The sequence below is a fragment of the Lonchura striata genome, chromosome 6 (assembly GCF_046129695.1).
Source record: "Lonchura striata isolate bLonStr1 chromosome 6, bLonStr1.mat, whole genome shotgun sequence".
Classification (NCBI taxonomy): Eukaryota; Metazoa; Chordata; class Aves; order Passeriformes; family Estrildidae; genus Lonchura; species Lonchura striata.
The window spans coordinates 36390303-36418055 of NC_134608.1; the positions used below are offsets into that span (position 1 = coordinate 36390303).

Consider the following 27753-nt stretch of genomic DNA (forward strand, 5'->3'; position numbering starts at 1 on the left):
TTAATTGATATAGGTGAAAAACAAAATATTACCTCCATGTCCTTTTGGGGAGAGGATTTTTTTGTGAAATAAAGCTACACAAAGCTTGCTATTTAATTTTTTTTGTTTTGTTTTCATTTTTAAAGAAATCTTATTGGTTTGGATTATTCGGGTTTTTGAAACAAATAGGTAAAAATGTTCTCTACTGGAAGCACAAAAGTTTGTATGTACTATTTAATAAAGGCTAGGCAAAGAGTAGAAAGGCTCACATTGTGTCCTTCCAGCTTCTTACTCCCTCTTCTCTCACATGAAGTGTTACCACCTTCACAAAGCTGCCTGAATTTAGGTCTTTAGTCCATGGTGTATATAATGCAGTAATTCCCAACAGTTCTTTTTAAGATTGAAAATTAAGTCTGTCATTTGAGGAGCTAATGGAGATAGGGCAAATGATGAATTTCTGAAAGAAAAAAAGTAAAAGAACCAAGCAGTTTCCTTAATTGTATTAATAGTTCACTATCAATTTAAATGCGAAAATAAACAGTACCAACGTGGTGCTTTCAGCCTCTGACTACAGGGGTCTTAGGCAATCCTTGCAGCCTTCTACCCTTTCATTCTTTTACTCACTTTCAGCCGTACTTAAAATTGTTCTGGTTCCAGAATTCTGTTCCTGAAGTCCATAGAGAGCTTGTTGACCCCTTAGCAACTTTCAATTTTTCACTTGTTTAGCAGAGTTTCTGTATTGTTGAAAAATTGCATCTGCTTCCTAGCCTAGGGCAGGCCTCTGCTGGGACTTGAGTGCAGTCTTTGGGAGCAGCTGTGTGAGAGCCCAGCTCCTGCAGCGGTGTGTGGGCTATGGCGCTGTCACTGCAGGAGAGGTGGCAGTGGATGCCATGTGGGTGAGGAGCAAAGGGTGTGTTTGCAGCCTGCAGCCATGTGGCCTCTCCCTCAGTAGCATGTTTGGTCAGGTATGTTGGCTGTCCTTAGGGATCTTTGCCTCTTCTGAAACCTGATCTTGCTCCTAAAGACATGCTGGCTCCCTGACTTGGAAAAACTTCAGTGACCTAGCTTGCTAGAATGCTTGATACCAGAAATCTTGCAGGTTGTTACCTTTAGTTATATAGTCAGGGAAGATAATTCAAATTTATACCTCTTTCAAAACCAAATTGTGCAAACTGTTCTAAAGGCTTGGTAAGCTGGAAGGAGAAAAGATCTTAGGTCTGAGATCTGCAAGAGTTCTTCAAGAAGCTGTTTGTAATAAGAAAAAGTAAATGTCTGACAGGAGGATTTTAGAATTCTTTTTCCTGATCAGTTCTGTATGGATTTGTTTGTTTATTTGTGAGAAGTAGCTGTTGGAATTGTAGTCTATATCTGCATACCATGCAGAAAACTGGAAAAATAGTGAAGAAGATAATGACCAGCTTTTTGTTAGGGTGACAAGATATCCCTGTTAGGAACTCAAAAGGAGGGACTGAGTAAGAGGTCGCATGCCCTGGTAAATAAATGCAAGAGGCTTGATATGCACAGACTGAGTCAGGATCATAAGACCTAGGGAAGGTTATGTTTATCTCATTCTGCAGATGTAGGGGTGTGAGTTTGTGGGCTTTATTTATTATCATATTCACTTTATATGACACTTTATGTTGTATAATATATTGTAAAGTCTGAAGAGGGTAATGCTTCACAAATAATTTCCTCTCTGGACTACAAACATGTGAAGTCATTATTACCCAGTGTTACTGAAACATTTCCTTTCACTAATTCCTTTTGTAGGGATCCTTGGTTAAAAAGACAGCTAAATGCCTGAGCCATAACACCTTTGGAAATTTGCAGTTTGCTATCTATGAAGAGGGATCTGACTTAGCACAAATTTTCATTCCTGAGCAGGAAAGAAATTTGATGCAAGAATGCCATGCTTGTTCTCCCATTCCTGTGCTTTGATCTTCTGGCACAGAGCGTCCTCAGTCCCTGTTTTCTAAAAGTGGTCTCTGTTGGTAAAGATGCTTGGAGAGTTTAGTACTATGTGCTTTGTGAGTTTTGTTTAGTTAGTTTGGTTTCTAGGTCAGTGACTGTGAACATTGCACCTCTTCATGACAAACATAGGTGCAACCACGGCCGATTCTGGAAGGGGCAAAATAAGATTTCCTCCTGGAGACTGAAATTCACTGGCCAAGTTCACAGGATAAGTTCATAAAAGCAAAACTTACGACCTCAAAAAATAGACATGTGCTTGCAAGATACTTGCTTCGCTGTTCTCATCTGATTGCTGCAGGTTATGCAGGTCAATTTTTGCCGCTGCATCCCGGGTGACTTGGCTACTTTTTCTGGTTTATGGAAGCTAATTGGCAACAGGACACCTCCTGTAGTGACGTTTTGGGAAGACGGGTGTTTCCTACAGCCTGTCCCCTTTTCGGGGTCCCCTCGGTGCCGTGCCCAACCGCGTTTCCCGTTCGCGCCCGAGCCCCCGGGGCGGGCTGTTTGATACCGACGCGGGGCCCCGTTTTTGGGGCTGGGACAGGGCGCCGTTCCTGGAGGAACGCCCCGGACTGTGCCAGCATCCTTGAGGAGTCCATGGACAACCGGGGCGGTGCCGGGCGAGGCGGGGCGGTGCCGGGTCAGGCGGGGCGGTGCCGGGAGAGGCGGGGCGGTGCCGGGCCAGGCGGGGCGGTGCCGGGCCAGGCGGGGCGGTGCCGGGAGAGGCGGGGCGGTGCCGGGAGAGGCGGGGCGGTGCCGGGCCAGGCGGGGCGGTGCCGGGAGAGGCGGGGCGGTGCCGGGAGAGGCGGGGCGGTGCCGGGTCAGGCGGGGCGGTGCCGGGCCAGGCGGGGCGGTGCCGGGACAATCGGGGCGGTGCCGGGAGAGGCGGGGCGGTGCCGGGAGAGGCGGGGCGGTGCCGGGAGAGGCGGGGCGGTGCCGGGCCGGGCGGGGCGGTGCCGGGCCAGGCGGGGCGGTGCCGGGAGAGGCGGGGCGGTGCCGGGCCAGGCGGGGCGGTGCCGGGACAGGCGGAGCCGCGGTGCGGAAGCGGTGCCGGGCGGGCGCTGCCGGAAGGGGCGGGCGCCGTGGGCGCGGGGGCGCTTCCGTCGGGGCCGATCGCGGCGGTGCCGCTTGTGGCTGGCCCGGGCGGCAGCCGGGGCCGGCGGAGCCGCCGCCATGCACGACGCCTTCGAGCACGTGCCGATCCTGGAGAAGCTGCCGCTGCAGATCGACTGCCTGGCGGCCTGGGGTGAGCCGGAGCGGCCGCGCCGCAGCCCGAGCCGCTCCGCTCCCCCGGCCCGGGCAGCGTTCGTGCGCCTGCCCTGCCCTGCCCTGCCCTGGGCTGGGCTGGCGGTGGCAGCGCCCCCGGCCTGGCCGGCGGCACCCGGAGCGGCCGCGGCCCTGCCGGCCCCCGGGCCGAGCCGGGCGCGGGAGCCGCTCCCCGGGTCCCGGCGCTGCCGAGCTCCGCTCCCGGGAGCGCCGCCGGTCGCGGGCCGCGCTGCCCTGCCCAGCCCAGCCCAGCCCAGCCCTCCCCTGCCCAGCCCTCCCCTGCCCAGCCCAGCCCTCCCCTGCCCAGCCCTACCCAGTCCTGCCCAGCCCTGCCCAGCCCAGCCCTCCCCTGCCCAGCCCTGCCCAGCCCAGCCCTCCCCTGCCCTGCCGTGTCCAGTCCTGCCCAGCCCAGCCCTGCCCTGCCCGCCCGGCCGCAGCCCGGCGGTGGGGGAGGCTGCCGGGACTCCCGGGGCTGTAACCCTGGACCTGCTTTCTTTCTAAAACATTCTCTATGTTGTGACTTAATCTGGAGGGCCGGTGGTGTGTTAAAGTCTTAGATTTCGATTACGTTTGCACGTGTTAGTGATATGTAATGGTGGGTTGTATTTTTGGGCATACTTGAGAGTCAAGATTTTGGTCAGGTGACTGCACCAGCTGTCCTAATGAATGAGCTTGATAAGCCTTTTCAAAGCTGACACCAGGTGCCGTCGGATGTACTACCAGCATGCAAAATCAGCAGTTTAAAAAGCTCCACAGCCTATGGAATTGTGACCCCAATGAAGTGTTTAAAAAATTATATCCTGAATTATAATGCTCCTATTATACATGGATTGTGTATGGTAGAGTTATGTACTGGAGAGGATGTGAAGGTAGTTTATTCCTGCATTGCGGCTTTTACAGCTTTTATCCTTTTTTTTTGAAAGCCTTTATTTTGCTGAACTAGGAAAAAATGTCCTAAACATACAGACTTACAGCAATATAGTTTTGTAAAGAAGATGTGTAATTGTTCCTACAGTGTTTCTACCAAGTAGTAGAAGAAAGGTCTTGCAGGAAATAAGACTTTATTAAAATGCAAATTCCTTTGGTGATGAGGAAGTATTCATGTATGCTGTATAGAAGGAAATATTAATGTATGCTGCTTTCCTGTATGATATTCAGTGAGAAAGAAATTCAGTTGTATTTCATGAGCCTGTAAAGATTTTATGCTTTTTGTATGGTGTAAATGCTGTAAAGAAGATGAGTCTGAAACTGCTATAGAATTTGTATATAAAGGCCCTCTTTTATAAATTTTGAATTATTCTTGGTTGTCCAACCAATCCAAATGTTGCCTAAGCAAAGCTGCCACTCCCCTTCCGAACATAGCTGACTCTATCAAAGAGACATTTTAAAAACCTGACTTAAACTAAATCAAACCCACGTAAACTCGTTTTTCTTTCTGACAGTACTTCCCATTATGTAGCACAGTTCCTCTCTGAGAGATGATATCATCTGAAGAATAGTTCATTGCCTCTTTTGGTGGCACACAAGATGCAATGGTTTGCTTCTTTACTTTTGTATGAAGTAGTGGAATGTGATGGCCAAGCTGTTTATTCTGTTTTGCTGCCTACTCTTTGGCTGTCCTCTCCTGAGAGTTAAAGCTACTTCTGTGCACTCCCACTGGAGAGGTGATAGGAGACCTCTGTAGTCACTACAGAAAGCTCTTTTTCATGCTTGAAGCAAGTTTCCAAGTGTTCTGATAGATGTAGCATAGCCCCATAATAGGCACTGTGAAGAAAATTAACTCTACCCCAGGAAAAACTAGCACGGCTGTGAAGGGCAGGATGTATTGAGCTAATCAGACTCTTTTTCTCTTGTCTTTGTAGAGGAATGGCTCCTTGTTGGTACGAAACAAGGGCATCTCCTGCTTTACAGGATCAAGAAAGATGCAGGTAAGTTGATTTTAAGAATTACACGAAAAAGTTGATTGTTATTTTTATTTCCTGCACTTTTAGAGACGTAGTCATTATAACACAAGTGTGATTAGTTGCTGATTTTTTCCTATATAGAATTTAATATACGTAAAGTATGTTTTATTTCAGGTTTCTTTGTTTATAGTAAGTGACTGTAATTTTTATGAATACAGTGTACAAATATGTGTAAAAGTAGTGCAGTATGCAAGTTGCCAGAGTTTAGATGTGTGTTATCTTTTAACGACAGACTGGATTAGTGAGAGAGCAAATACATTCAGTGGGTCCATGAGCCTCATGGATGGGGAAGAGGGATAAATACTAACTAGTTTTGTCAGGTATTTACTTTTTCCCTGCCTCTTTGACAGTCCTAAGTGCTCGTAGTCTGTTCTAGGAATGCCCTAAATAGAATGATTCTATTTTTGGTTTAGTTAAAATTGATTTTCTCTAAAGACATTTGCATTTCACATTTCCTGCTGTTATGTAGAAACTGATGTTTTTGAATGCAGTAATATTTTGTAGCATGGCACAGGAAAGTAAACACCAAATGTAAGTTTCCAAGTTCATCAGCTCTTGGAAAGATATGAATTTGTAGCCACTTGGATTCTAGAGATTGAATTCAACTTGATTTTTCTGAAACTTGTGGGTTGTCTGTCTAATTGGAACATGCTAGTCTTGAGTTGCTAGTGTCTTATCTCACATGGTAAATTTCTCCCCCTTTTTTGCATCAATGCCAGGAGAGGTTATGTCATCAGAAAGTGTCTGTAAGTCTTTCTCCCTAAAACTCCTTTTTAACCCTTGTGGTGTAGTGTTTATTCCTTGTCTATTTTGCAGTGATGTGCACCCTAACAGTTTCAGTTGCTCATATTTGAGTAGTGTGGATAAAATCTTTATGGGTATCTGTATTTCTGAGTTTCAAATTACTTAAATATAATGCTTGTAATGTAAAACTTGGGCAAGGCAGAAATGGAACTACTGTTGAGGGCCTCAGCTGGGTACAAGAAGTATAATTTACATTTTCACCTGACTGTGTAGGAAACCCTCTGATGCATTTAGCTGTGATGTAAAAGCACAGATATGTTTGTGTCATTCTTCCAATGTTAAGTGGCCAAGTTTGATTTAATAATTATTTGTAATTTACTTAGTGTAAGGTACACACAGTCATGAGTAACTTCAGTTTACATACCCTCATCTGTCTTTCTGATAGGTTGCAACAGGTTTGAAGTGACACTAGAGAAATCCAACAAGAACTTCTCAAAGAAGATTCAACAGGTAGGAAATACCTGTTGGGTAGTCTAATGATGTGGGGACAGTTTTTCAGCCAATAAATGAAGTATCAAATATACATCTGCAATCTCTGCTGTGCTTAACAAAAACATTTCTCAAAGCTAAAGATTTTCTTAGAGGTGTAACAGCGAGATGTTTTTGCCTACACTCCCCATAACAGAATAAGCTTGGTTTCATTGCAGGTTTATTTTTGGCTTTTGTTAAGAATAGTTGTTCTGACTGAGAATATTGTAAAAATGATGGTAATACATCAACAGACTGTAATGTGTTATTTGACTCTCAGATGTTATCCTATAGAAATGTGAATATAATTCCACTTACTCAAAATGTAGAATTAAAGTAACTGCCAGTCTTGCTCTGTTTTTTTTTTTTTTTTTTTTTTTTTTTGTTTGGTTTTTTTTTTTTTTTTTTGAGAATTTGCACTCCATTATTATATTGATTCTAGGAAAAACACTTTAAAGATTATGGATCCTCTTTCAGGATGCAACACTCTGTGTATGCTTTAGAAGTATTTTTGTGCTAGTAATATACCAATGCTACAGCTTTTTTCTACCAGCTTAGGTTGCAAATGCTATGTGCCAGCTTGTGAAAAGTTAGACTGAAAACTTTTTTCAGTGTAACTGAAAAGAGTCGAAATAGCTGAAGGAAGATTGTGCATGGAAAACTGCCTTGCTGTTCTCATTATTTTGGGATTTTCTTAGCCTATCTATAATCAAACCTTTTTGAGAGTTTTAGTTTATTAATGGAGTCACTAACAGCATTCTCCCTTTCAGATCCATGTTGTTTCTCAATTTAAAATTTTGGTCAGTCTATTAGGTAAGTGAAGAAAAGTGTTTTATATTTAATGCATTCTTCTAGATGCTGTTATTTGTCTGAATGTGGCACTGTTTCCACACACCAACATAGTAGTCTGGTTGTTGCGAAGTCATTATGTAGAGCTTAGCTTTGCATTTTGCAGAGGAAGCATTGAACAGCACAGATTGAGAAGCAGCTTTGCCAGCTGGGTGAACAAAGCATTAATGCTGATTGGTCATTAGGAATGAAGTACATGCATGCTCTAAAGTGTCTGTGTAAAATATAGTTTGTGTTGGCCCCTGTATGTACACGTATATGCATGCATATGTATGTGTATGATGGGCACTAAAACTTCTGACTCAATTTGCTTGATGTATCAAACTTACCATTGATGTCTTGCACCAAATTCACTTTATGCAGATGTGATCTTTTAGTGTCTTGTGGAAGATTTAAGCTTGCTTGGCTCTGGCTTTCTTTAACTTAGGATCTTCTAATGTTTTTTTTTGCTTACTACTTGTTTCTGTATGATCTCCAAGTCCCAGCTCTTACAAAAACAGTACTGTACATTTTCAGTTGTTCATTTTCCACTAATTTCAGGAGCAGTTCAAAATTATCTTTGTTCATTGAGTCTTCCATGTTGAGCTTGCTCTGTTCTGGCCTGCTTGCTGTCCCTTCCACTCTGCCTTCCCTGGCTTGGTTAGCAGTACCTTCCTGTAGTTTTACCAATGCTGGTGCTAGTCTTCTTTTCTGCATTTATTGTATTTGTATTGTATTTGCCTTAGCATTTTTCAACTTTTGGGAAAACACTTCTTTTCATTTCTTGCAGCTCTTCATTTCACTAGTTATTTTTTATATAAACATAGAAGACAGTAACTTGTTTGAATTAGTAATGACTCTACATGTATTAAATAATAATTGGAGTTTTGTTTAAAACAGAAAATAACATTTATGTCCATGACCTGTTGACATTTCAACAAATCACCACCATTTCAAAGGCAAAAGGTGCATCTCTCTTCACTTGTGATCTGCAGGTAAGGGGAGGAATACAGCTGCACAGATGTCCTTACTGTTTGTAATAACGATTCCTTTTTCATGTTGCTGTATTGATTAGGTTTGTTATTTTGTTAGATGAAAATTACTTGGGTACTAGTGCTTTTTAAAACTAGTACCTACTGCATTTGCTTAAGGCAACATTTTAAAATTATTTTTCTTACTCTGCTTCACAAGGTATTTTCCTGTGCCTGTTGTGATGGTAGCTTTTGATACAGAACTTTTAATACAAGACTTCAAAGCATTTTTGTCTTACACTAACTTTGACTCTGATTTTTTGAAAGATCCCCTTAATATAAAGGCTATTTCTTTTCCTTGCATTGCCAATGTACTGGCTCACTGTGGTTTCCTTCTGCAAGCAATTCTATGTGTTTTTTACATTTTTGTTTCTCTTTATTGGCCCAAGGAGTCCTAGAGCAGCTGAGGTAGATTCAAGCCCTAAAATGGTTCTGTAAGGTGTAGCAGTCCTCTGTTCATAGGCTGTGGTTCATTAAGTGACTAATTTCTATCAGCCTGCCCATAGTATTCAGACACCTTTTTCATAATAAGAAGAGATGGTTTAGGGCTCTTCATAATTTTTTATCTTTTTGCCCCATGGGAGCTTAGTGTTAAATATTTTCTAGGAAGTACTTGGGGTTTTCTAGACATGAAAACTAATGTCTTTCAAAGCACCTTTACATCTGGTCACTGCAAAGTGGCTTGTTGTTTGTGTGTCCAGGCACTTAGCTTTCTTAGTATTTCTTATCAAGAAACTTATCCAACAGGTTAGAGAATTAGATTATTAATAGTTTTATCTGTTAGCATAACACATTCTTTGTGTTGTTCCATTGCCTCACCTTTCCTATACTGCATGGAGTTCCAGCTATTTATCCTAGTTTCAGGGTTGGACTGATAGCTCTCTACTTATCTTCTGTTTGTGTGTGTGTATGCCTTTTGTGCTCTTTTAGTTTTTTTGGATTTCCTTGATGTCACAATCCCTCTCAAAGTTTATTTTTAAGTATCCTGCCACCTCCCCTGCCTCCTTCCTTTCCCTTCTATGCTTCCTTTTTTAGGGAGTGCTCTTCTGGCATGGATGAACAAAGCTGCTCTTCAGTGGGCTGCTTTGCTTCTAGCAGGGGCTTCTTTTCACCTTGTCTTACCTTGCCTCTCTGTGAGTGCCTGTGAGTTAGGTCTGTCTGTTTTCACAGCAATCAGATACAGGGGAAGAGGTGCTGAGGATGTGTGTGGCAGTGCGTAAGAAGCTCCAGCTTTATTTCTGGAAGGACAGGGAGTTTCATGAACTCCAGGTGAGTTGTGTTCTTTCTGTAGCCAGGATGTCTCAGCAGGGAGGGTCATTGCTCTTCACTGCTTGCCTTGCAGTCCCTGTTACTCAGAGGCACTGCTGACTTTCAGAACATTGATGGTTGGTTCTGTGGAGATTTAACAGTGAAACAGCAGAGGGAAGTCAAAATATATGTTTGAAATCACAATTAATGACCTTAATACAGTTTCATAAATTAAACTAAGGGCTGTGTCCCCTTATTTTAATGTTCTGGTTGTAGTACACTTTTAAGTACTTGACTTTTAAGACAGTGAAATGTATGAGCATGCATACCTTGCAAAAACATTATGGAAGTGGTTGCCCTTCTACTCTTAAGTTTTTCAAGCATGTCACTACGTCAGAAGATAGTTTCTGACAAGAGGGCTGCAGTCGTGAATACTGGAATAAGAAAAAATAACTAATTGAAATGAGTAGAGGCTTTTTCAGCTACAGTACTCTACTAGAAAATTTTCTACTAAAAAATTATCAGTTAACTTGGAGCATACCTCTTTACTGTACATAAGTCTAGCCTTTTTTCTGAATACTGCCATTCCTTGAACAGTAGATGCTGGACACAGGTGGTGGGAATATGGTGTAGACAAGAGAGCAGCCTGTTATACTCTGTGTTGCCAGATTTGACTTCTGCTTTTCATTCATAACAACCAGTTTAACCTGTTTTCCTCAGGGAGACTTCAGCGTACCTGATGTACCCAAGTCCATGGCCTGGTGTGAAAACTCCATCTGTGTAGGCTTCAAGAGGGACTATTACCTGATCCGGGTGAGATGGGGCTGTGTAATAGGGTTTTAAGAAGATCTGGGTAGCAGCAGAGACTATGGAGGGTGCTCCTGTGCTCAGGAATTTAGCTAACAGAATTATGAAAAGCAGCATCTGGTACTTCTGCTATTTGTGGCTTTGGAAAGGGCTGCCTGTCCTTTTAAATGGATATTTGTTAGGAAACGATCTTCTGTTTGTCGTTGTTGAGACCGGTGTTTGCAGCTCTTGCAGAAAAAAGGAATTTGAGAAGATATATTTTGTTTTGGCAGCAGTCTGTGTAAGCTCAGTTTGCATTTTATTTAATGTATTAAGAAATGAGTTTAGCTCTAAAAGGACAAAGAGACCAAGAATAACTCATCTGGCATACAGTGAAGGTTACCCATTCTTTCATTTTTCATTCTCTAGCCAAACTGTAATTGTTTGAAAGGCTCTGAACTTAATGCTAATTTAATATTACAGTTTCCACTTACACTTCATTTGCGGCTATAGTTAATCCTTTTTTCTGTCTTTACAATTGGCTTCTACAGATATTGGAAAATAGGATGAAGATGAGGTGTACCACACATGTACATGTATGTACATGATTGGCAACACTGATCTGTAGTCAAAAGGAAAACCACACATAAGTTTTGCAGTCAATTGAAACTGATGCTGCTCATAAAAGCAGGGGTGCCTTTCTGCAGTGCTCTCCTAGATGTTGATTCCTGCCATTCTAGTGACAGGAGTAGTTGTGCAGCTGCTCAAGCAAGCAGGGTGAGACCAACTGTCCCAAGTATTTACTGTGGGTTGGCTTTGGTGCTCAACTAACTTATCCTTGAATAGCTTTATTTCACTAAATAGGCAGGAAAAGTACACATGTTTTTATGCTGGTGTTTTCTGGTGGCTAGCTGTTGATTTATCAAATGCTTGAGCTGTAATGCAATGGAAGCAACAGGAATGTGCGGCTGAAGTTGAAGAAGGGATTCTCTGTTTTGGTTGTTATATCAGCTCATGAATTTTTTGTGTGAGTTCAGTTCCCACTGAGCATGTGGCCCAAATAATGAGTGGTTAGGGCAGGGGAGGATGGCTAGACAGGTTTCTAGGCTTTTAGTTAGTTTTTTTTTTGTTTTTTTTTTTTTTTAATGTGGCAGTGTTCACTCATGCAAGGATAAAACAGCGTTAAAAGTTTTGGCTGAAGTGAAGGGTTTGGACACTTTTGCTGATTTTGCTTCTGTGCTATAATGCATTTGATAAATTGGTGTCAATTATGTGCTCAGCTACTATGATCATCTCAGACATAAAAGTAATAATTTTTTATTTCAGTATAAGCAGGATGAATTATGATATGCAGAAACTCTTTAAATTTGCACTTGTCCTGTTAGTGATTAGCCTGGGCTGCAAAATCCCTCTAGGGGTTTTTGCTTTAGTCTTATGTAGCTTGGAAGAAAACATTATTGTGCAAAACACTTTTTTTAAAATGTTCTTTATTATCCTAGGTGGATGGAAAAGGATCCATCAAAGAACTGTTTCCCACAGGGAAGCAGCTGGAACCATTGGTAGCTCCTGTAGCAGATGGAAAAGTTGCAGTTGGCCAAGATGATCTAACAGTTGTGCTTAATGAAGAAGGGGTCTGTACTCAGAAATGTGCCTTGAATTGGACAGATATTCCTATAGCCATGGGTGAGAAGTAGGAGTTTGTTTTCGGTTTTATTTAAATTTACTTCTTTACTCTTGTGTATATGCTACAATTATTATGTTCGCGGCATTTTGAAGCCAGCTGGATTTGGGACAGTTTCTACAGTATTTTAAGTTGTACTCTGGGGAAGGTTTTGTGTTGTGTGTTTGTTTTGGCTTCTTAGCCTTCTTTGCTTGAGGTCTGTGGGCCTCTCTCATAAAATAGGTGTATTCCATATCTTTTATACAGGAAATGGAAGGTAATGTGTTAAAGCAGTCTAAATCTGTGTGCCTCAGAATTTCCTTATGATGAAGGATGAGCAAAAGGCTTGGTAGTAGTCTGTTAGCAAATTGCTGTCAGTCTAAGGTGCTGAGTTTTGTTTTGAATATGTAAAAGGGGCACATTTCAGGGGGATGAACAATTGAAGAGAAGCCTTAAGTCACAGCTTGTTTCAAGGAATGCTTGAGAACAATCAACTTAAATGTATCACTTGTTTCATGAGCAGAGCACCAGCCTCCCTACATCATTGCCGTTCTGCCGAGGTACGTGGAGATCCGCACTTTCGAGCCCCGGCTGCTGGTGCAGAGCATCGAGCTGCAGAGGCCACGCTTCATCACCTCTGGAGGGTATTGATAGAACTCACTGCCACTGCTGTCAGGCTGGCTGGCTGCATGCAGCATGCTGAAAAACTGGGAGAAGAGCAGCTTTTCTAACTCTCACCTTAAGATGTAGCACTGAAGCAGTCTGTTGGGTTTTTATGGAGATTGGTGGAGGCCATACTTTGAGGAGGAAAGGATAGAGTTGAGGGTCTTTAAGAATTTGTGACATTGGAGATGCAATCTTTTTTCTGCTTTGCAATAATGCTCCAGATGCTCTTGGATTGATCCATGTTCATATTATTGGATTTGGATTCTTTTAAGATAGGGTATGGCTGCTTTCTGAGCACTGAAACATAATAATTGACATTTTTTTGTCTTCTTTACAGCACAAACATTATATATGTGGCAAGTAATCACTTTGTTTGGAGACTCATTCCGGTGTCCATAGCCACACAGATCCAGCAGCTTCTGCAGGACAAACAGTTTGAGTTGGCTTTGCAGTTGGCAGTAAGTACTCAAAAATTTAAGTTTTCAGTGGATGCAATTGTGCAAAAGGGCACAAAGGGATGTTTGCTATCTGCTTAACTGTAGTGAGTCCACTAATCAGTCAGTATAACCTCCCAGCTGTCCACTTTGCACAAACTGGTAAATTCTAGACTATTTTAACTGAAGTTTTAGTTTTGTGCTGCCTTTATTCCATATTGATCTATTGTGGTGTAGATTTTGAGAAATAATCTTGTATATAAAAGATTATCTCTCTTAGCTGTTTAGTTGGTTACCTTCTTTTAGAATTTGAAATAATTTAGGCTTTAGAGTCTTCAGACAGCTTGTAAACAGTGTATTTTGGAGTTCTGAGTTTTGTCATGTGACCTTTTTTTTGGGTAGTATTACTCCTGAAACAATAATTTGTTAGAGATGCTGATGCAGTATATTTAATTATGCTGCTCTTACTGTGTTAGGATTTTTTGGTTTCTGGAAGCTTTCCTTAATTAATTGCATTTTGAATTGATGACTTGAAAAAAAAATTTGAAAAGACAAATGAGTGAAGAGACAATTGCTTTGAGGGAGCAGGTATAGAGGTAACCAGAGGTAGCTTTAAGACCTTGCAGATTATCTCAGTGACACAATAAGCGTAGACAGGCACCAGCAGTGTTCACTTTGAGAGATTATCTTTTTTCTTCCTACTTTCTCCACAGGATAATGCTCCTGTTAATTCTCTAGGGTGTTTCTCTTTCCTATACAAGGCACGAGAGTTTTTAATGTTTGTTAATTTGTATGCAGGAAATGAAAGATGATTCAGATAGTGAGAAGCGACAGCAAATTCACCACATAAAGAACCTCTTTGCCTTCAACCTTTTCTGCCAGAAGCGTTTTGATGAGTCCATGCAAGTTTTTGCCAAGCTTGGTACAGGTAAATGCTTGGGTTGGCATTGAATCCCTTAAGTTAGGAGGAATGGAGTCAAGCTCTCTGGCTATTTTATGGGGTTTTTTGTTTGTTTTCTGTTTTGTTTTAGTTCAAAACAGTGCTATCTTGTGCAGATCAGTCCCCTGTGAACAGCAAATAACCTGGGCAGCTATTTAGTTATTTTTTTGGTGGTGCTGGTAATTAAGTAATTACTTAATTAACTACACAATTAAGTACAACTAAATTCTTAATAAATTACACTTAGTAAATTAAATGAAATCTGGAGTATGTAGTAAATGAAGTTAAATCTGGAGTTTGTCCTTTTTACAGACTATCTTTTTATTCTAGGGTATTTAAAGCATGCACAGCATGTGCACAGACCCTTTGAAGTTTAATGTTTGAGCAGCTGCTAAAAGCCTACTTGTAGCTTGGAATGAAAAATAATCAACATCTATAGATTTGCAAAATCATTGGACTCTGAGGACTCTTAACTGTTGGTTTAGCCAAGATACTGAAAAATAAAGCTTTCCTGTGCTTTTGGAAGTCACAGTAGTCTCTGGTACTAGGTCATGCTAGGGCTATTGGAAGAATACTTGAAGACTGAAATTAAGCACTGTATAATAGTGCTTAAGACTGAGATTCTTTATATTGGTGACAGAATTCTCATGTACATTTAAACCTATAGCTTATTTTCATTACACTTACATAATACTTAACTTTGGAAAACTACAGTGAAAGACAAGGGCTGAGAGCTCAAGGTATTTGGAGCTTGAATTAGAGGATAGTTATTTTGAATTTGCTTATACTCTGTGAAAACAGATGTGTGTTAGTTACAGATGGTACTATTTAGTTCTTGTTTCAAAAGTGCAGTAAATCTTCTCTTAATACATTGCTTGTTCCTAGAAATCCTGTCTTACTGTCAGAGAGGTTAATTCTAGGAATCTGCAAGAAGAGCAGTACAGTTGTAATAATGGCTTGTCCTCCAAGTGTGCCAAGTGCACAGGTTGGAAGTTCCTGTGATTGGACTCTTGAAATACTTTGCTCTTGCTTCTTTGATGTTGTTTTAGCTTCTTTTCTGTAATGAGCAAATTTTATTGAGGCTCTAGAACCTTGTGGATGTACAAGTAGACTGCAGACTGCTCTGTTAGAAAGATAAGCTTGCTCTGAGTTTGCAAAAATATGAATGGTTACTAATACCAGTTATTTTTTGCATAGATCCCACTCATGTGATGGGTCTGTATCCTGACCTCCTGCCCACAGATTACAGGAAACAGCTACAGTATCCCAACCCCCTGCCAGGGCTCTCTGGGGCAGAGCTGGAGAAGGCACATTTAGCTCTGATAGACTACCTAACTCAAGTGAGTGCTCCTCTACCTGGTTTTAGAGCAGGCTTACTCAGTTCTAGCATGCTTTGTTAACTGTGGTGTGCTGGAAGCAGTACACCTAGTGCAGCTCTGGCCTGCTAGCTTTGATGGGCTATCTTCATGGCTGGAAAATACAGCAGCAGCTCCTGAGTGAGCAGGGGAAGTGGAACACATGAGGTACCCCACAGAGACGTGGAAAACATCACATGTGATTGGACAAAATTTCCTTATGGAGTGGATCTGACTACAGATCCAGTATTTTATTTCTAGTATCCTTCTGAAGAGAACCTGAGCACTTTTTTTTTTGTGCAATGATTATTATGAAGGGCACTCTGTCCAGGAGATAGGTTGAGGGCATTCAGTGAAAGGTGGAATGGGAATTAATGGGCCTTGTAAGTTCCTGCCCTCTTTATTTTGTTGTAACTGGAACCTGAATTGTTTGATTGCCATCCTTAGTAGAGTAAAAGGAAGCTTGTGCCTGAAGGAGGACAGGTTTTATGCCTGTAGTGTGAAATCTAAATTGTTTTCCAAATGTTTCCTGACTTCTCCAAAATGTCTGTTCAGGTTAACAGAATTTCCTTCTGACAGTTTTCTCAAGACTGTGGATGTTTTGCAAAACTAGAAATGTGCAAAACAAATACATACACCTGAATATGGTTGTAAAGCTTGTGTTGAATAGTGAGTGACAAAAAAACTATTAAAACAAATTACTAAATTGGCTTAATTTAGTCTTTGTAGTTGATGGGTCATATATACTGAGGTGAGATGTAGAAATCCGTGGCATTTTCATTTCAAAATTTCATTTGATGTCCTGCAGAAAAGGAGTCAGCTAGTGAAGAAGCTAAATGATTCTGATCATCAGTCCAGTACCTCACCCCTCATGGAAGGAACACCCACAATCAAATCCAAAAAGAAGCTGCTACAAATCATTGATACCACCCTGTTAAAGTGTTACCTGCATGTGAGTTTCTGTCTGACCTAAAGGCTTTGCCGTGCAAGCTCTGGTGGAATTTCAGACTGAAGCATTTAAGAAGGAGGAAAATGAGTTACTTCAGAAATTCAGAAAAACTGTCTTTGATCTAAAAATAATGTGAAAATCTGAGCGTTACTTAGTTTTGTCACTGGTCAGGAAGCAGTTTTAGGGAATGAGGCAGATGTGTCTGATCTTGGTTGCTGCTTCTGTCAAAAGAAAGTGGCTGTGTATTTTGAAGGTCTTTTATTCTTTTATTGCTTTATACTGTTAAACACAGTAAAGTATGGTCTTGGGTGTTTTGATGTTTTTAAAAGCCTGACCTCTGTTGTTGAAGGGGAGTAACTTTGATCTGTTGTTTTCTTTCTGTCCTCAAAGTTATGAAAATTAACATGGGCCTTACTGTAAGATACTAAACTGTCATTTCTTATTTTTCTTAAGCTGTGAGGCTTCCTTCCTTCCCTGCCCCCCCTTCCAGCTTGTGTTTTGTACTGTACACTTAGAAGGTGCACTTCCAGTGAAGTTTACGTGCTTCCTTTTTGCTTGCAGACAAATGTGGCACTGGTGGCACCGCTGCTACGTCTGGAGAACAATCACTGCCATATTGAGGAGAGTGAGCATGTGCTAAAGAAAGCACACAAGTATAGTGAGCTGATAATACTGTATGAGAAAAAAGGTCTGCATGAGAAAGGTAATTATGAGGATGGAGAGGAGGAGTTAGAAGCATTTGTTCTTTGTATTGTGTTTTGACCTCAGTGCGCAGGCAGTATTCTGAAGAGGATGTTTAATTGCTATCTTATGATTAAATCTGTTCCTGTTACAATTTGGTCTATATCTTCAAAACAAAACTTTGTTTTGTCTTCAGTAGCATAATGGGAAAAATGCACTTTTTTGTGGTTCATGTTGGAACTAGCATTTACAAAGGAATTCTTTTCTTTTGAAAGCATTACAGGTACTGGTGGATCAGTCAAAGAAAGCCAACTCACCTTTGAAGGGTCATGAGAGGACAGTGCAATATTTGCAGCATTTGGGTGAGTATGCAGAAGAGCAGTATTTCTGTGAGGTTTTTATTCTTGTTTGGCTTAGTGGTCTGGAGGCTATCAAACTGAAAAGCTATCCTTGTTATCTTGTTTAGTTTCTTGCATAATGCAACCTTCAAGTATTAGCTCAAGGGGTTGAAGTTTCATTGAAACTTAAATAACTTATTGGAAAACATTGCTTATTTCTTATTAAAATATCCACTGGGAGAAAATGGGCCATGGTAGTTTGAATTTTCTTCCAGTGGTTAAGAATGAAGTAGAAAATCATTCTGAGTGAAGTAGAAAATCTACTTTAGTCTACTCTTTTCTATCAATTTCTTGGCATTTAATGCAATATTCTTAGGAAGTTCTCAAGTAATTACAAATTCCTCCAGGCTTGTAGTCTGGTCTTTTAAGTTATCAAGTATGTATTACTAATGGGTAATACTTAATACTTGCCTTGTGTCAATAGGGCAAGCACTTGTTTATTGCATCAAAGCAATATTAATTGTGTGATTGGCCATCAACAATATGCTTTATCAGTGTGCAGGAGAATTATATTTTTAGTGGGGTGGGAGATAGTTTTCTGTGTTGCATTATTCTTTCATCTTTTAAAAATAGTATTATGGAGAATCTTTTCCTATTATAGCTCATGTTTAAATTAAGGATTTGTTGCTGAGGAAGTGTAGAAATTCCCTGCCTGTGGCCTGTGAGAATCCCCATGCAGATGAATGTTATGTTGTATACTGAGGGAGCAGTTGTTCTGTTTTGTGGTGCAGTGTGGTGTTTTCCTTTTAGTATACTTCACAGTGCACATTGTCTGCATTTTTGAATTTATTTTTTAGGTTCTAAAAATGAATATGAAGATGCTGCTTGTTTTAAATATTGTGGGATGGAAAGAAGCAAACAATGCCTGCCTTTTTATAGGGTTGCTTTAAATTTCTGTTTCCTGTATAGTTGTGTTATGTTGTTTGGGCAGTGAATGCCTCAGTGATTCTGAGCAGGAGGGTGAGGGGAAAGTGATGTTTTCCTAACATGTTTTATTAGTATTGTGAACCAAAGTGTCCTAACTTTGGTTTGGTCCAAAAAGTGTTCTTTTTAAAGGGGCAGGTCCTACATTTTGCTAAAAGCTGAGAAGCTGTTACGTGTCATGTAGTTTCTGTGCCAGTTACTTCAGTACTATGATGCTTGCCTACTTGTTATGAAGTATTTGACTATTTGCTGTAGAAGTCATTGGACTGACAGGCTGGAAGTGGACTGAAGAAGTTACACAAGTGAAAAGGTCACTGCCTCTCTTCCCTAATTAAAACAAGTTGAAAGTGAAGACTTCTGGAATGTGATTAAGGCAATCTTGATTTTGGGCTGAATTCTTTACATTTGGTGACACTTAGTATTTGAGTTAATTTTTGTTTCTGTTTCAAATCATGTTTGTGAAGCAATGAAATTGTAGCTTTGGAATGAGTGATTTTCTTGACTTAAGCAACAACTGGATTCTTCATGTAAATTAAGCTTTGCTGGCTCTGAAAGCATCTGCTTGTGTTGTGAGTAGGTAGATATTTAGGATTTTAACACTGAGCACTGCTGCTTTTGTATTCCAGGCACAGAGAACTTGCACTTGGTATTTTCCTACTCTGTCTGGGTGCTGAGAGATTTTCCTGAAGATGGACTGAAGGTTAGTGTGGTTGAAAGAAGTACCTTGTTGTTGATATTCTTAGTATAGTATATGGAATTAGGATAACTCATTGTAAGAAGCTCATTAATGCTAAACCAAATTAAATACATAATTTGTATTTTCTGGATTCAGTACTAATGCTTTTCCATTTTTGGAAGACCTTATAAGAAATAGCTAGGAACCTTTGATAGAGCATTTCATGTTACTGATGCCACACTTTTGCACAAGAACCTAATTTGAGTATTTACATGTCAAGTGTCGATTTGCCTATAAAATTGACTCCCTGTATTTGGGATGTGTTGAGCTTTGTAAGAGAAGAGTGCTCACTAGGGCAGAAGTGGGGATGTTTATTAGTCTTTTCAGAGGTGAAATAACTTCCCAGTGCCTGAATAAGCTGCTCAGCTTTTTCTAATTTTACTGTGTGTGCTTAGTCTTTGGACACATGATGATATGCTGGGCTTCAATGCCTCAGAGAAAAATATACTGTGGCACTTAGAAAAGGAAAATCACCAATCTGAATAAAATTTTATTTAACAGATATTTACAGAAGACCTCCCTGAAGTGGAAGCTTTGCCACGAGACAAAGTGCTCAATTTCTTGATAGAAAATTTTAAAAGCTTGACTATTCCTTACCTGGTAAGAATTCAATCTTTACTAGTGCATTTTACCTACAAGTACAAAATGTTACCTGTAAGATCTTATTTGTCTAGGAATTGGAGCCTGATGCTGTCTCAGAGAATGTTAGTTGTACAAAAGAAAACATAATTAAAATACACTAAATCCTGAAGTCAAGCTTGGAAAAGACAAGCATGGAACTGTTCCTTATAAAGAGTTACTTCCCAGGGGAAGTGTCTACAGCTGAGCCTTAACATGTATTTACAGGAACACATCATTCATGTCTGGGAAGAAACTGGTGCAGACTTCCACAACTGTCTGATCCAGCTGTACTGTGAGAAAGTGCAGGGCTTAATGAAAGAATATCTCAGTTCTTTCCCTGCAGGTATGTCTAGCCTTTTCTGGTGGGAGGACTGGGGTATGGGAGAGCACAGGGGAGCCTTCATATTCCATGTTGTAATCCTTCCCTGTTGAGATCTAGCATAAGATACCTAAGTGATGGAGGGAACTGGAAAACTTGTGGGTTTGTAGGACATTTTAGATTATTGCTTCTCAAGAGATCTTTCAAGGGATCAAGCAACACTGTTCATAATTAAGTCAAATGGCAGCTACTGCTCCATGGATAGGGAAGGGTTTTGAATAACTTGAGTATTGCTTTAACCAGTCATGTGATTTGTTTTTAGGAGCTGAAGTTAGTTTGGAATGTACATAACAGCCCCAACCCGTGAAACAGTTCTATCACCATTTAGTTCCTCTTCATAATGATTTGTTTATCTTCTAGTACAGACTAGTGTAGTGAGATAGTTGTAATAATTAAGTTAATATTGTTTTCTTTCATACAGATAGAGCTCCAGTGCCTGCTGGGGAGGAAGGAGGAGACTTGGGGGATTACCGGAAAAAGCTGCTTCTTTTTCTGGAGAAGTCTAGCTGGTATGAGCCTAGTCGACTTATTAGTGACTTCCCCTTTGATGGTGAGTCCTGTTTCTATAGGTTAACTAAACCTAGCTTATTGCATTGTACAGCAAAACTTCCTCACTTACCATAGAATCATGGTAATAGAAATAGAGAAGATGACTTTGTCTGTAGTTGTAGGCCACTGGTGTGTATACTGACTCTGTGTTTGCTGGCACATTTGGGTTTGCTGGTTTCTGCAGAATTCCTGTAACTGCTGACCTAAGACATGGTGGCATCTCCCAGCTATTTAGCCTAACTTTGTGATGACCCTGAATTGCTCAACAGATCTGAAGGTTATTGTTTCTTAAGGTGACTTAAGAATTCATAAAAGGTTTCTGAAACTAGTGTGAAATGTAGACTTACAGCGTCAGTGTAACTTATACTGTAGCCTGAGCACAGATTAATACTTCCTTCTGTTAGTCTGGTCACTAATTTTGTCATTTCCTTGTGTAGCTGTTGATTTAATCCATCATGCTATCACTAGGTCTCCTAGAAGAACGTGCTCTGCTCTTGGGTCGAATGGGGAAACATGAGCAAGCTCTGTTTATTTATGTTCATATCTTGAAGGACACCAACATGGCTGAAAAGTAAGGATCTCTTTATTTTTTTTGTATTTTTGCATGACTTATTTTGCTGACTGCTGTGTGGATAGGCTGTGTAGTGAAATGTTGCTATGTGTGGAGCATGAACATTATAAGTCTTCAGGATCTTCTGTGTTTTCACATTTTATGGACCGTGAAGCTCTTCTGCGTGTCTATTACAGATGCTGCTGCCCCTTGAGGTTTGCCTTTTCATGCTCTTCTGTCGTTGTGCTTCAGAGCAATATGACCATCATCAATGATCTGTCCTTAGGCTGTGATCTTGTGTCTTGTTTTGCTTTCTTTCTGTTTGGAGAGATGTTCACTAGCCCACATTAAAAATAATCCTTGTTAGTGAAGATATAGCATTTTTCTACATGTTTTGTGCCAGGAAACTTCCTGAGTGAATCAGAAGTACTCAGGTAAAAATAGAATTACCCAACCTAATACTTGCAGGTATATCTGGGATCTGTTCAACATAGTTACTTTTAAAGCTATTTTCAGCAAATGCTTGTTAAAAGGCATTCATCCCTGTTATTCAGTGTACACTAGTGAACAGCTTATTTTTGTGATTCAGATACACTAATTAGATAAATATATATACACTTAGGTTTTTATGCTGTGATGTGTTAATTGGGGATATCTTTTCCCCCCTTTTTCTTACACAGCTAAATTCAGTTTGGCTTCTTCATTAAGGCTTTTTAAGTTGATTGGAAGTAGGAGACTTGCACAAAATTTTGCTTCTCTCAGCACTGTGATGCGGAGTAAATGGTGTAATCCTGCTGTGCAGTTTGATGAATTGATCTGAATCAGATGTTCAGTCACTTAACTTGGATGACTTCAGTAGTAATTAAATGTTAATTTCTGTAAACTGATTCTTTGTGTCCTGTAACTGTTTCTGTATTTGTCTTAATTCTTCTGTGTTGATTCTTCTAGCTACTGCCATAAGCATTATGACAGAAACAAAGATGGCAACAAAGATGTAAGTAGCTTTTTGTTCAGTAAGGAAGTAGAAGGCTATTCATACCTTATTCAAGACTTGAAAGTTCTTGCTCTGTATGGACCTTTTCAGGGTTTGTCTGGTGTATGGGAACCTGTGTATAATCTATTGAAATTTAGGAATTCCTAGGTGATTGTGGGGTGGTTTTTGTTGAGAATGTTACTACATCATTGGATTTGAGCCTACATTAAGAGCTGTTCAAATGAGCAGTGCAGAATTTTGGATGGCATGGGTATAACTTAGTACCATTGCTGGGTTTTACCAGCACCGTCAGCTGTGGGTACATGCAGCAGTTTGAGAACTTCCCTGTGTGTGCCACAGGTGTACCTGTCCCTGCTGCGGATGTATCTCTCCCCACCCAGTGTTCATTGCCTGGGACCCATCAAGATGGAGGTGCTGGAGCCTCAAGCCAATCTGCAGGCTGCTCTGCAGGTTTTGGAGCTGCACCACAGCAAACTGGATACCACTAAGGTAAGTCAGACCTGTGAGTACTCAATCTGTGCTGTTGGCAGGAGACTACAGAAGGACTGGAGTAGGCAAATGAATGGAATGTGTCGATCTAAATGTGTCGATTTCTATTCTGTTTTAGTCTCTATTCCTTTTTAACTTTTCCTAACTTTGTTCCAGGCAATAAACCTACTCCCAGCAAATACACAGATTAATGAAATTCGCATCTTCTTAGAGAAAGTACTTGAAGAAAATGCTCAGAAGAAAAGATTTAATCAAGTGCTCAAGAACCTTCTCCATGCAGAGTTTCTGAGGGTAAGCATCCACCACCTGTTATTTATTTAAATAATGTTTTAAAATGCATTCAATATTGAAATTTACTGTTTCTTCTAGGGTATGGGTGTCCTCTAGATGGTGCTGTAATGCACCTGAAATTAAATGGGAGCCATGTAGCTTGAACATCCTTTTTGCAGGAGATGGTGTGTGCATTCATTTTAGTTTGGATGAGGTGTTTGTCTTTGCTCACTGTGCTGTGGTGTGCACTGCAGAATCATCTCAGACAGCTTGAACTGGATTTCTTTCAAATGAAGTGAGCCAGGGGACGCAGTTCAAGTGTTCACTTTAACACCCCTTTAGTAGTTGAACGCCTTAGGCTGTGCACCAAGGTGAAAGCAAAACCCTGCAATTCATATAGTGTGGGTTTTTGGGTGTCCAGTGGCACCTGCTCCGCTCCACAGACCTGCTTCTTCTGTGCTGCACAACTTGGTAATATAAGTACAGCCACTGACAGTTAAACATGATGGTTTGCAGTTTCATCAGACCAAGACATGGCATTGCTTTTTGAGCAGCTTGGGGTTTTTATCCTTCTTTAGGTCCAGGAGGAGCGGATCTTGCATCAGCAAGTCAAGTGCATAATTACAGAGGAGAAGGTGTGCACTGTTTGTAAAAAGAAGATAGGTAACAGGTGAGAGAGCTGGGTAAACTAATCAAATCAAATATTAATCTGGTATACTTAAATGAAGAATGTTGGAAAACTGAATGTATGTATAGCCAGAGGGAACAGCGGTATGAGGGAGCCGTTTGAAGGGTGTTTGAAATACAATTCACATTAATTAGCTGGATGATTAGGAATACTTTGAAGCTTTCGTCAGTGAATTTGCTGCAAGAGTTTAATCCTCCTTTCAACAAAGGAGTATAAAACCCTTTCAGAAACTCCCAAGAGTTCTTACTTCATAACTCTTGAAGGCATGAAGTTGGTCCTCATACTGATTTTTGAAAACTTTGTAAGAACACTGCCTTTCTAAGAACCTGCTTCTTAGCTAGAATTGAAGAGGATGATACAAATAATTTTAAGCTGAGATGCATGTGTAGTTTTCTATATCTGATGGCTTTATGGCTCTCTGACTGATTTATGTTTTGTAGCTTACATGCAATAGGATGTTTAAAAGTAGAACTAATTTGCTTGACCTGAGATGAGCTCAGTTGCCTTAGGGCATGGTGCTGATAGCACCAGGGTTGAGAGTTCAATCACTGTACTGGCCATTTACTTAAGAGTTGGACTCTAATCCTTGTGGGTTCCTTCCAACTCAGAATACTCTGTGAATCTGTGAACTTTTCTTCTATCATTTCTAGCAGCTAATTTAGGGTTAATATAGAATGCATATTTTATTTGCACTTTTTTTTTTCTTTCAACTGGAGGGAAATGCTACATGGCTCGGTTATTGTTTCCTTCTTGATGGGAGCCCTTCTGAGCTATCAGTAGCATTAACAATGATAGGGAAAGGTTCTTTTCTCAAAATATTTTCATAAACATCAGTCTAAATATTGCTATACATATTAATTTTTTTGCTCCTAACATGTGGCATGTAGCATCAGAATTGAAATTTGCATATGTAATATTGTTTTGGTTGTCTAGAATTTTTCTGGTGCTGTTAAGTTTAGCAAGATTTTGAAGGGCAAGCATGTCCCCCAGTCTTTAACTTGTTACCAGTGACTTCCAAGTAAAGTGTGCCTGCAGAAATGAAAATAGATTTTAAAAACCTCTAAGCAAACCTCTTAGAATATCCATAGAATTATTTTCTCTATTTTCTCTTTAATATGTTCAGTCTATAGTTTAAAAAAGTGTCACTATCATGTGTGTCTCTGATTCTGCCCAACTTGGATGCTCTTGTTTGAATATTGAAAACTATTTGTCTTGACAGCTGATGTTGTGTTTTGTTCTCTTTACAGTGCATTTGCTCGATACCCTAATGCAATAGTCGTGCATTATTTCTGCTCCAAAGAAGTCAACACACTGGACACCTGACCTTGTCATGGTCAATATTCCCAACATTCATACGAAATTCAGTACTGATGATGAAAGAAGTTGATGTGTCTGAGATTTTTGAGGCTTGTTGCTAGGTTCTCTTACACTGGGTAGAAATCATTTGTATCTGTGGACTGACTGTACCTACCCAGCAATACTGATTTACTAGAAAATGACTTTAACCATGTTGTTACAATGCTGGCAACTACACTGAACCTCTCAGTCCTCAGAGAAGAATAGAAACTGATTTTTGTAGCGAGTTTTGTAACACACTCCAGCCTTGCAAATGAACCATTAGACAACTTTTGGACGTTCACCACAAATCAAATTTTACAATAAAATGTACTTTCTTAGGGTGGCAATGTTGTGATTTGGCCTTGTATGTAAGTATTTATTCAAAAAAAGAAAATTCCCTGAAAGTCTTTGCAGCCATATCAGCATTGCATGGAGATCACCAGGTGTTTGTCATAGAGGAGGCTTCTGTGTCTGTTTCTAGACTTAGGGAGTGTAACATTTATCTCAGCAACAGAAATGGTTTAAGTGCTGGCCAAAGGACTCTCTGTTGATTTTCAATGGTTTTGCCTGACCTTCTGGTAAGTTGTTTCACAGGAGATATTCAGACAAATGGTAGATACCATTTTGAAAAGAAGCTTTTTTTCTTTTTTTTTTTTTTTTCTTTTTTTTTTCTTTTTGTTTTAGTTTGAGAGCTATAAATTGAATTAACTTGTGTGTTGTTTGCACTGTATTCACTCTTAGTGTGAGTGGAATCTCAGAGACTGAAGAAGTTCACATCTGCACTCAAAGGAAAACGCAAAGGACACCCTGTAAAGCAATTTCTTGAAGGAGTGAACTCTAGTTACTGCTTGAGCTTGTGGACTATGCTTGAGACTTCTGTATATAAATTCTTTAGTCTCTGGTTCATTTTCCAACACTGAAGTAAAATCCAGACTGTTTCAACATCTGTGTATTTTAAATGCTCTAGAACTGCATTCTGTTCAGGCTGGTACTGTTCTGAAATTACTGTTGGGCCAGAAATCTTAACACAAGAACTAAATTGTACCATACTCACTCTGGACTGTAATATTTTTGTCTAACTTATTTTTTTCAGAAACATTAATCATTAGCAGATTGGTATGAGGGACAAAATGTTGTAGAAAGAATCTGTGGAGTGTTAATGAAAAGGCAGAAGTAGCAAATAACCCAACAGAGTGGCTGTTTGACTCCCAGCATCCTGGTCTAGCAGTACTTATTTATAAGTCATTATTAAGTGGTGTGGAGCATGACATGTAACTACCAGATATCACATCTTAAAGAACAAGCTGATGAATAAATCTGCCTAAAGTGTAGTTGAACCTCAGTTAACATCATAGGTTTACTTAAATCATGTGAGTGTTTTTTTAGGAACAGATCTGCTGTAGCCTGAAAAGGGTCCCAATTCACTTTTATTTGCCAGTGTTAATAGTTTCCTTGATAACTGTTTTTCCCTTGTTCATATGTGTTTGTATTTATTGTTCATGCACTCTTCTGGATTTCTTAGTCCAGTGTTTTGTTTGGATGTCTTGGGCAGTATTGCTACTAAATACTTTCTGCAGAGGCTAGATAGAGGGGATCTGTGGTGTTAATGTTTTTAAACTTGTATTTCTTCTGTTTGAAGAAGAGAGCCTAAAAATACTTACACTAGATTTGCATATTCTGTATAGATCTTTATATACTACTTCAGGTACGGAGGGAAGATGGTTTGGGAGAGTTGTGTTTACAGGTCATAGAGAATGAAGAGAGGGTATTTGAAAAGACCCTGCATTCTTTGTATACATATATAACAATGCTACTCTGATTTTTACTTATGTTTAGTACTGGTACTATGATTTTTATTTGCCTTCATTATCTGTTACCAGGATCTTCATTACTTAAAACTGAAGTTGTGCCTCTTGTCATCTCCACTGCATACCTTTTACAGAGATGTGGTTTGTGCTGTACTTTTTTTTTGTTGGTTCATACAATGTGCTTTGGGTTTACTAACCATACAGCAGGTTTAACTAAAGCAATAGGTTGTAATAAATATCGTGAACCAATGTGTGTTTCAGTCATTGTGCAGTTAAACTTCTCTGGGCTGATGTAGATTTTATTTTTTATTTGTGTATTAGACCTCACTTTCTCCTGGAAGTCAGACCCGATGCAGTATCTCAGTATTCCCTATGTGTATGTGTAAATCCAGTGGGCCATTCTCAATGTAGGTTTTTAAATCTACCGGTTTATACATGCTTATGAATGTTCTTAAAATCCTACTAAAACCACTTTTGTATTACCTCTTTGAATAATATTTTTACAAGTCTTACACCACTATACCATTAAACATGTACTTACTAGAGAACACTAGAATTACTGACAAATTTTTTTTTGAGTGGTGATAGGCTGTTTTGTGCTGGAGAGGGATGCTGAGCTCTGTGTGACCAAATCAGGAAATGTTTAGATTCACAGGTTTGCACTTGCTTGGGCTGTAGGTCATAGAGTAGTCTGGTATTGGAGGTAGAATCTAGATCCTCAATTTTCCCATTCTATAGCCATGGGAAGCACCAGCATAGAGAAAGTCTCCTGTCTCCATGTTCACAGAATCACAGGATGGGTCAGGTTGGGAGGACCCACAGTGGGTCATTCAGTGCAAGATCCCTGCTCAAGCCAGGGGCATCTCCAGCAGCCAGCCCCAGCCTGTGCTGGTGCCTGGGGTTGTTCTTCCCAGGTGCAGGACCCTGCATTTGCCCGGGCTGGATTTCAGACAGCTCTTCCCTGCCCATCTCTCCAGCC

General features: G+C 40.3%; 1 protein-coding gene across 2 annotated transcripts; it reads left to right on the forward strand.

Annotated features, from left to right (window-relative positions):
• Positions 1-3035: 3035 nt before the first annotated feature.
• VPS39 (VPS39 subunit of HOPS complex) lies at positions 3036-27023 on the forward strand. Of its 2 annotated transcripts, XM_077784147.1 has the most exons (26): positions 3036-3196; positions 5079-5144; positions 5900-5926; positions 6370-6434; positions 7223-7265; positions 8181-8275; positions 9482-9580; positions 10280-10372; positions 11845-12028; positions 12529-12649; positions 13009-13129; positions 13904-14033; positions 15243-15385; positions 16209-16352; positions 16911-17052; positions 17306-17392; positions 18979-19052; positions 19590-19688; positions 19935-20052; positions 20510-20638; positions 21106-21208; positions 22136-22181; positions 22521-22670; positions 22827-22961; positions 23519-23610; positions 24876-27023. In XM_077784147.1, exons 1-26 carry the CDS (start codon positions 3124-3126, stop codon positions 24949-24951), a joined length of 2655 nt encoding a protein of 884 aa, XP_077640273.1. In that variant the 5' UTR covers positions 3036-3123; the 3' UTR covers positions 24952-27023. The 2 variants fall into 2 exon arrangements, with proteins under 2 accessions (XP_077640273.1, XP_077640274.1); XM_077784148.1 differs by lacking the exon at positions 5900-5926.
• The last annotated feature ends 730 nt before the right edge of the window (positions 27024-27753 follow it).

Bases quoted from the DNA above. Each gene is read 5' to 3' on its own strand.
- VPS39 (XM_077784147.1), top strand. From the start codon at position 3,124: ATGCACGACGCCTTCGAGCACGTGCCGATCCTGGAGAAGCTGCCGCTG. The intron at 15,386-16,208 runs GTGAGTGCTCCT...GATGTCCTGCAG, and splicing joins TGATAGACTACCTAACTCAA to AAAAGGAGTCAGCTAGTGAA. The intron at 16,353-16,910 runs GTGAGTTTCTGT...TTTTGCTTGCAG, and splicing joins TGTTAAAGTGTTACCTGCAT to ACAAATGTGGCACTGGTGGC.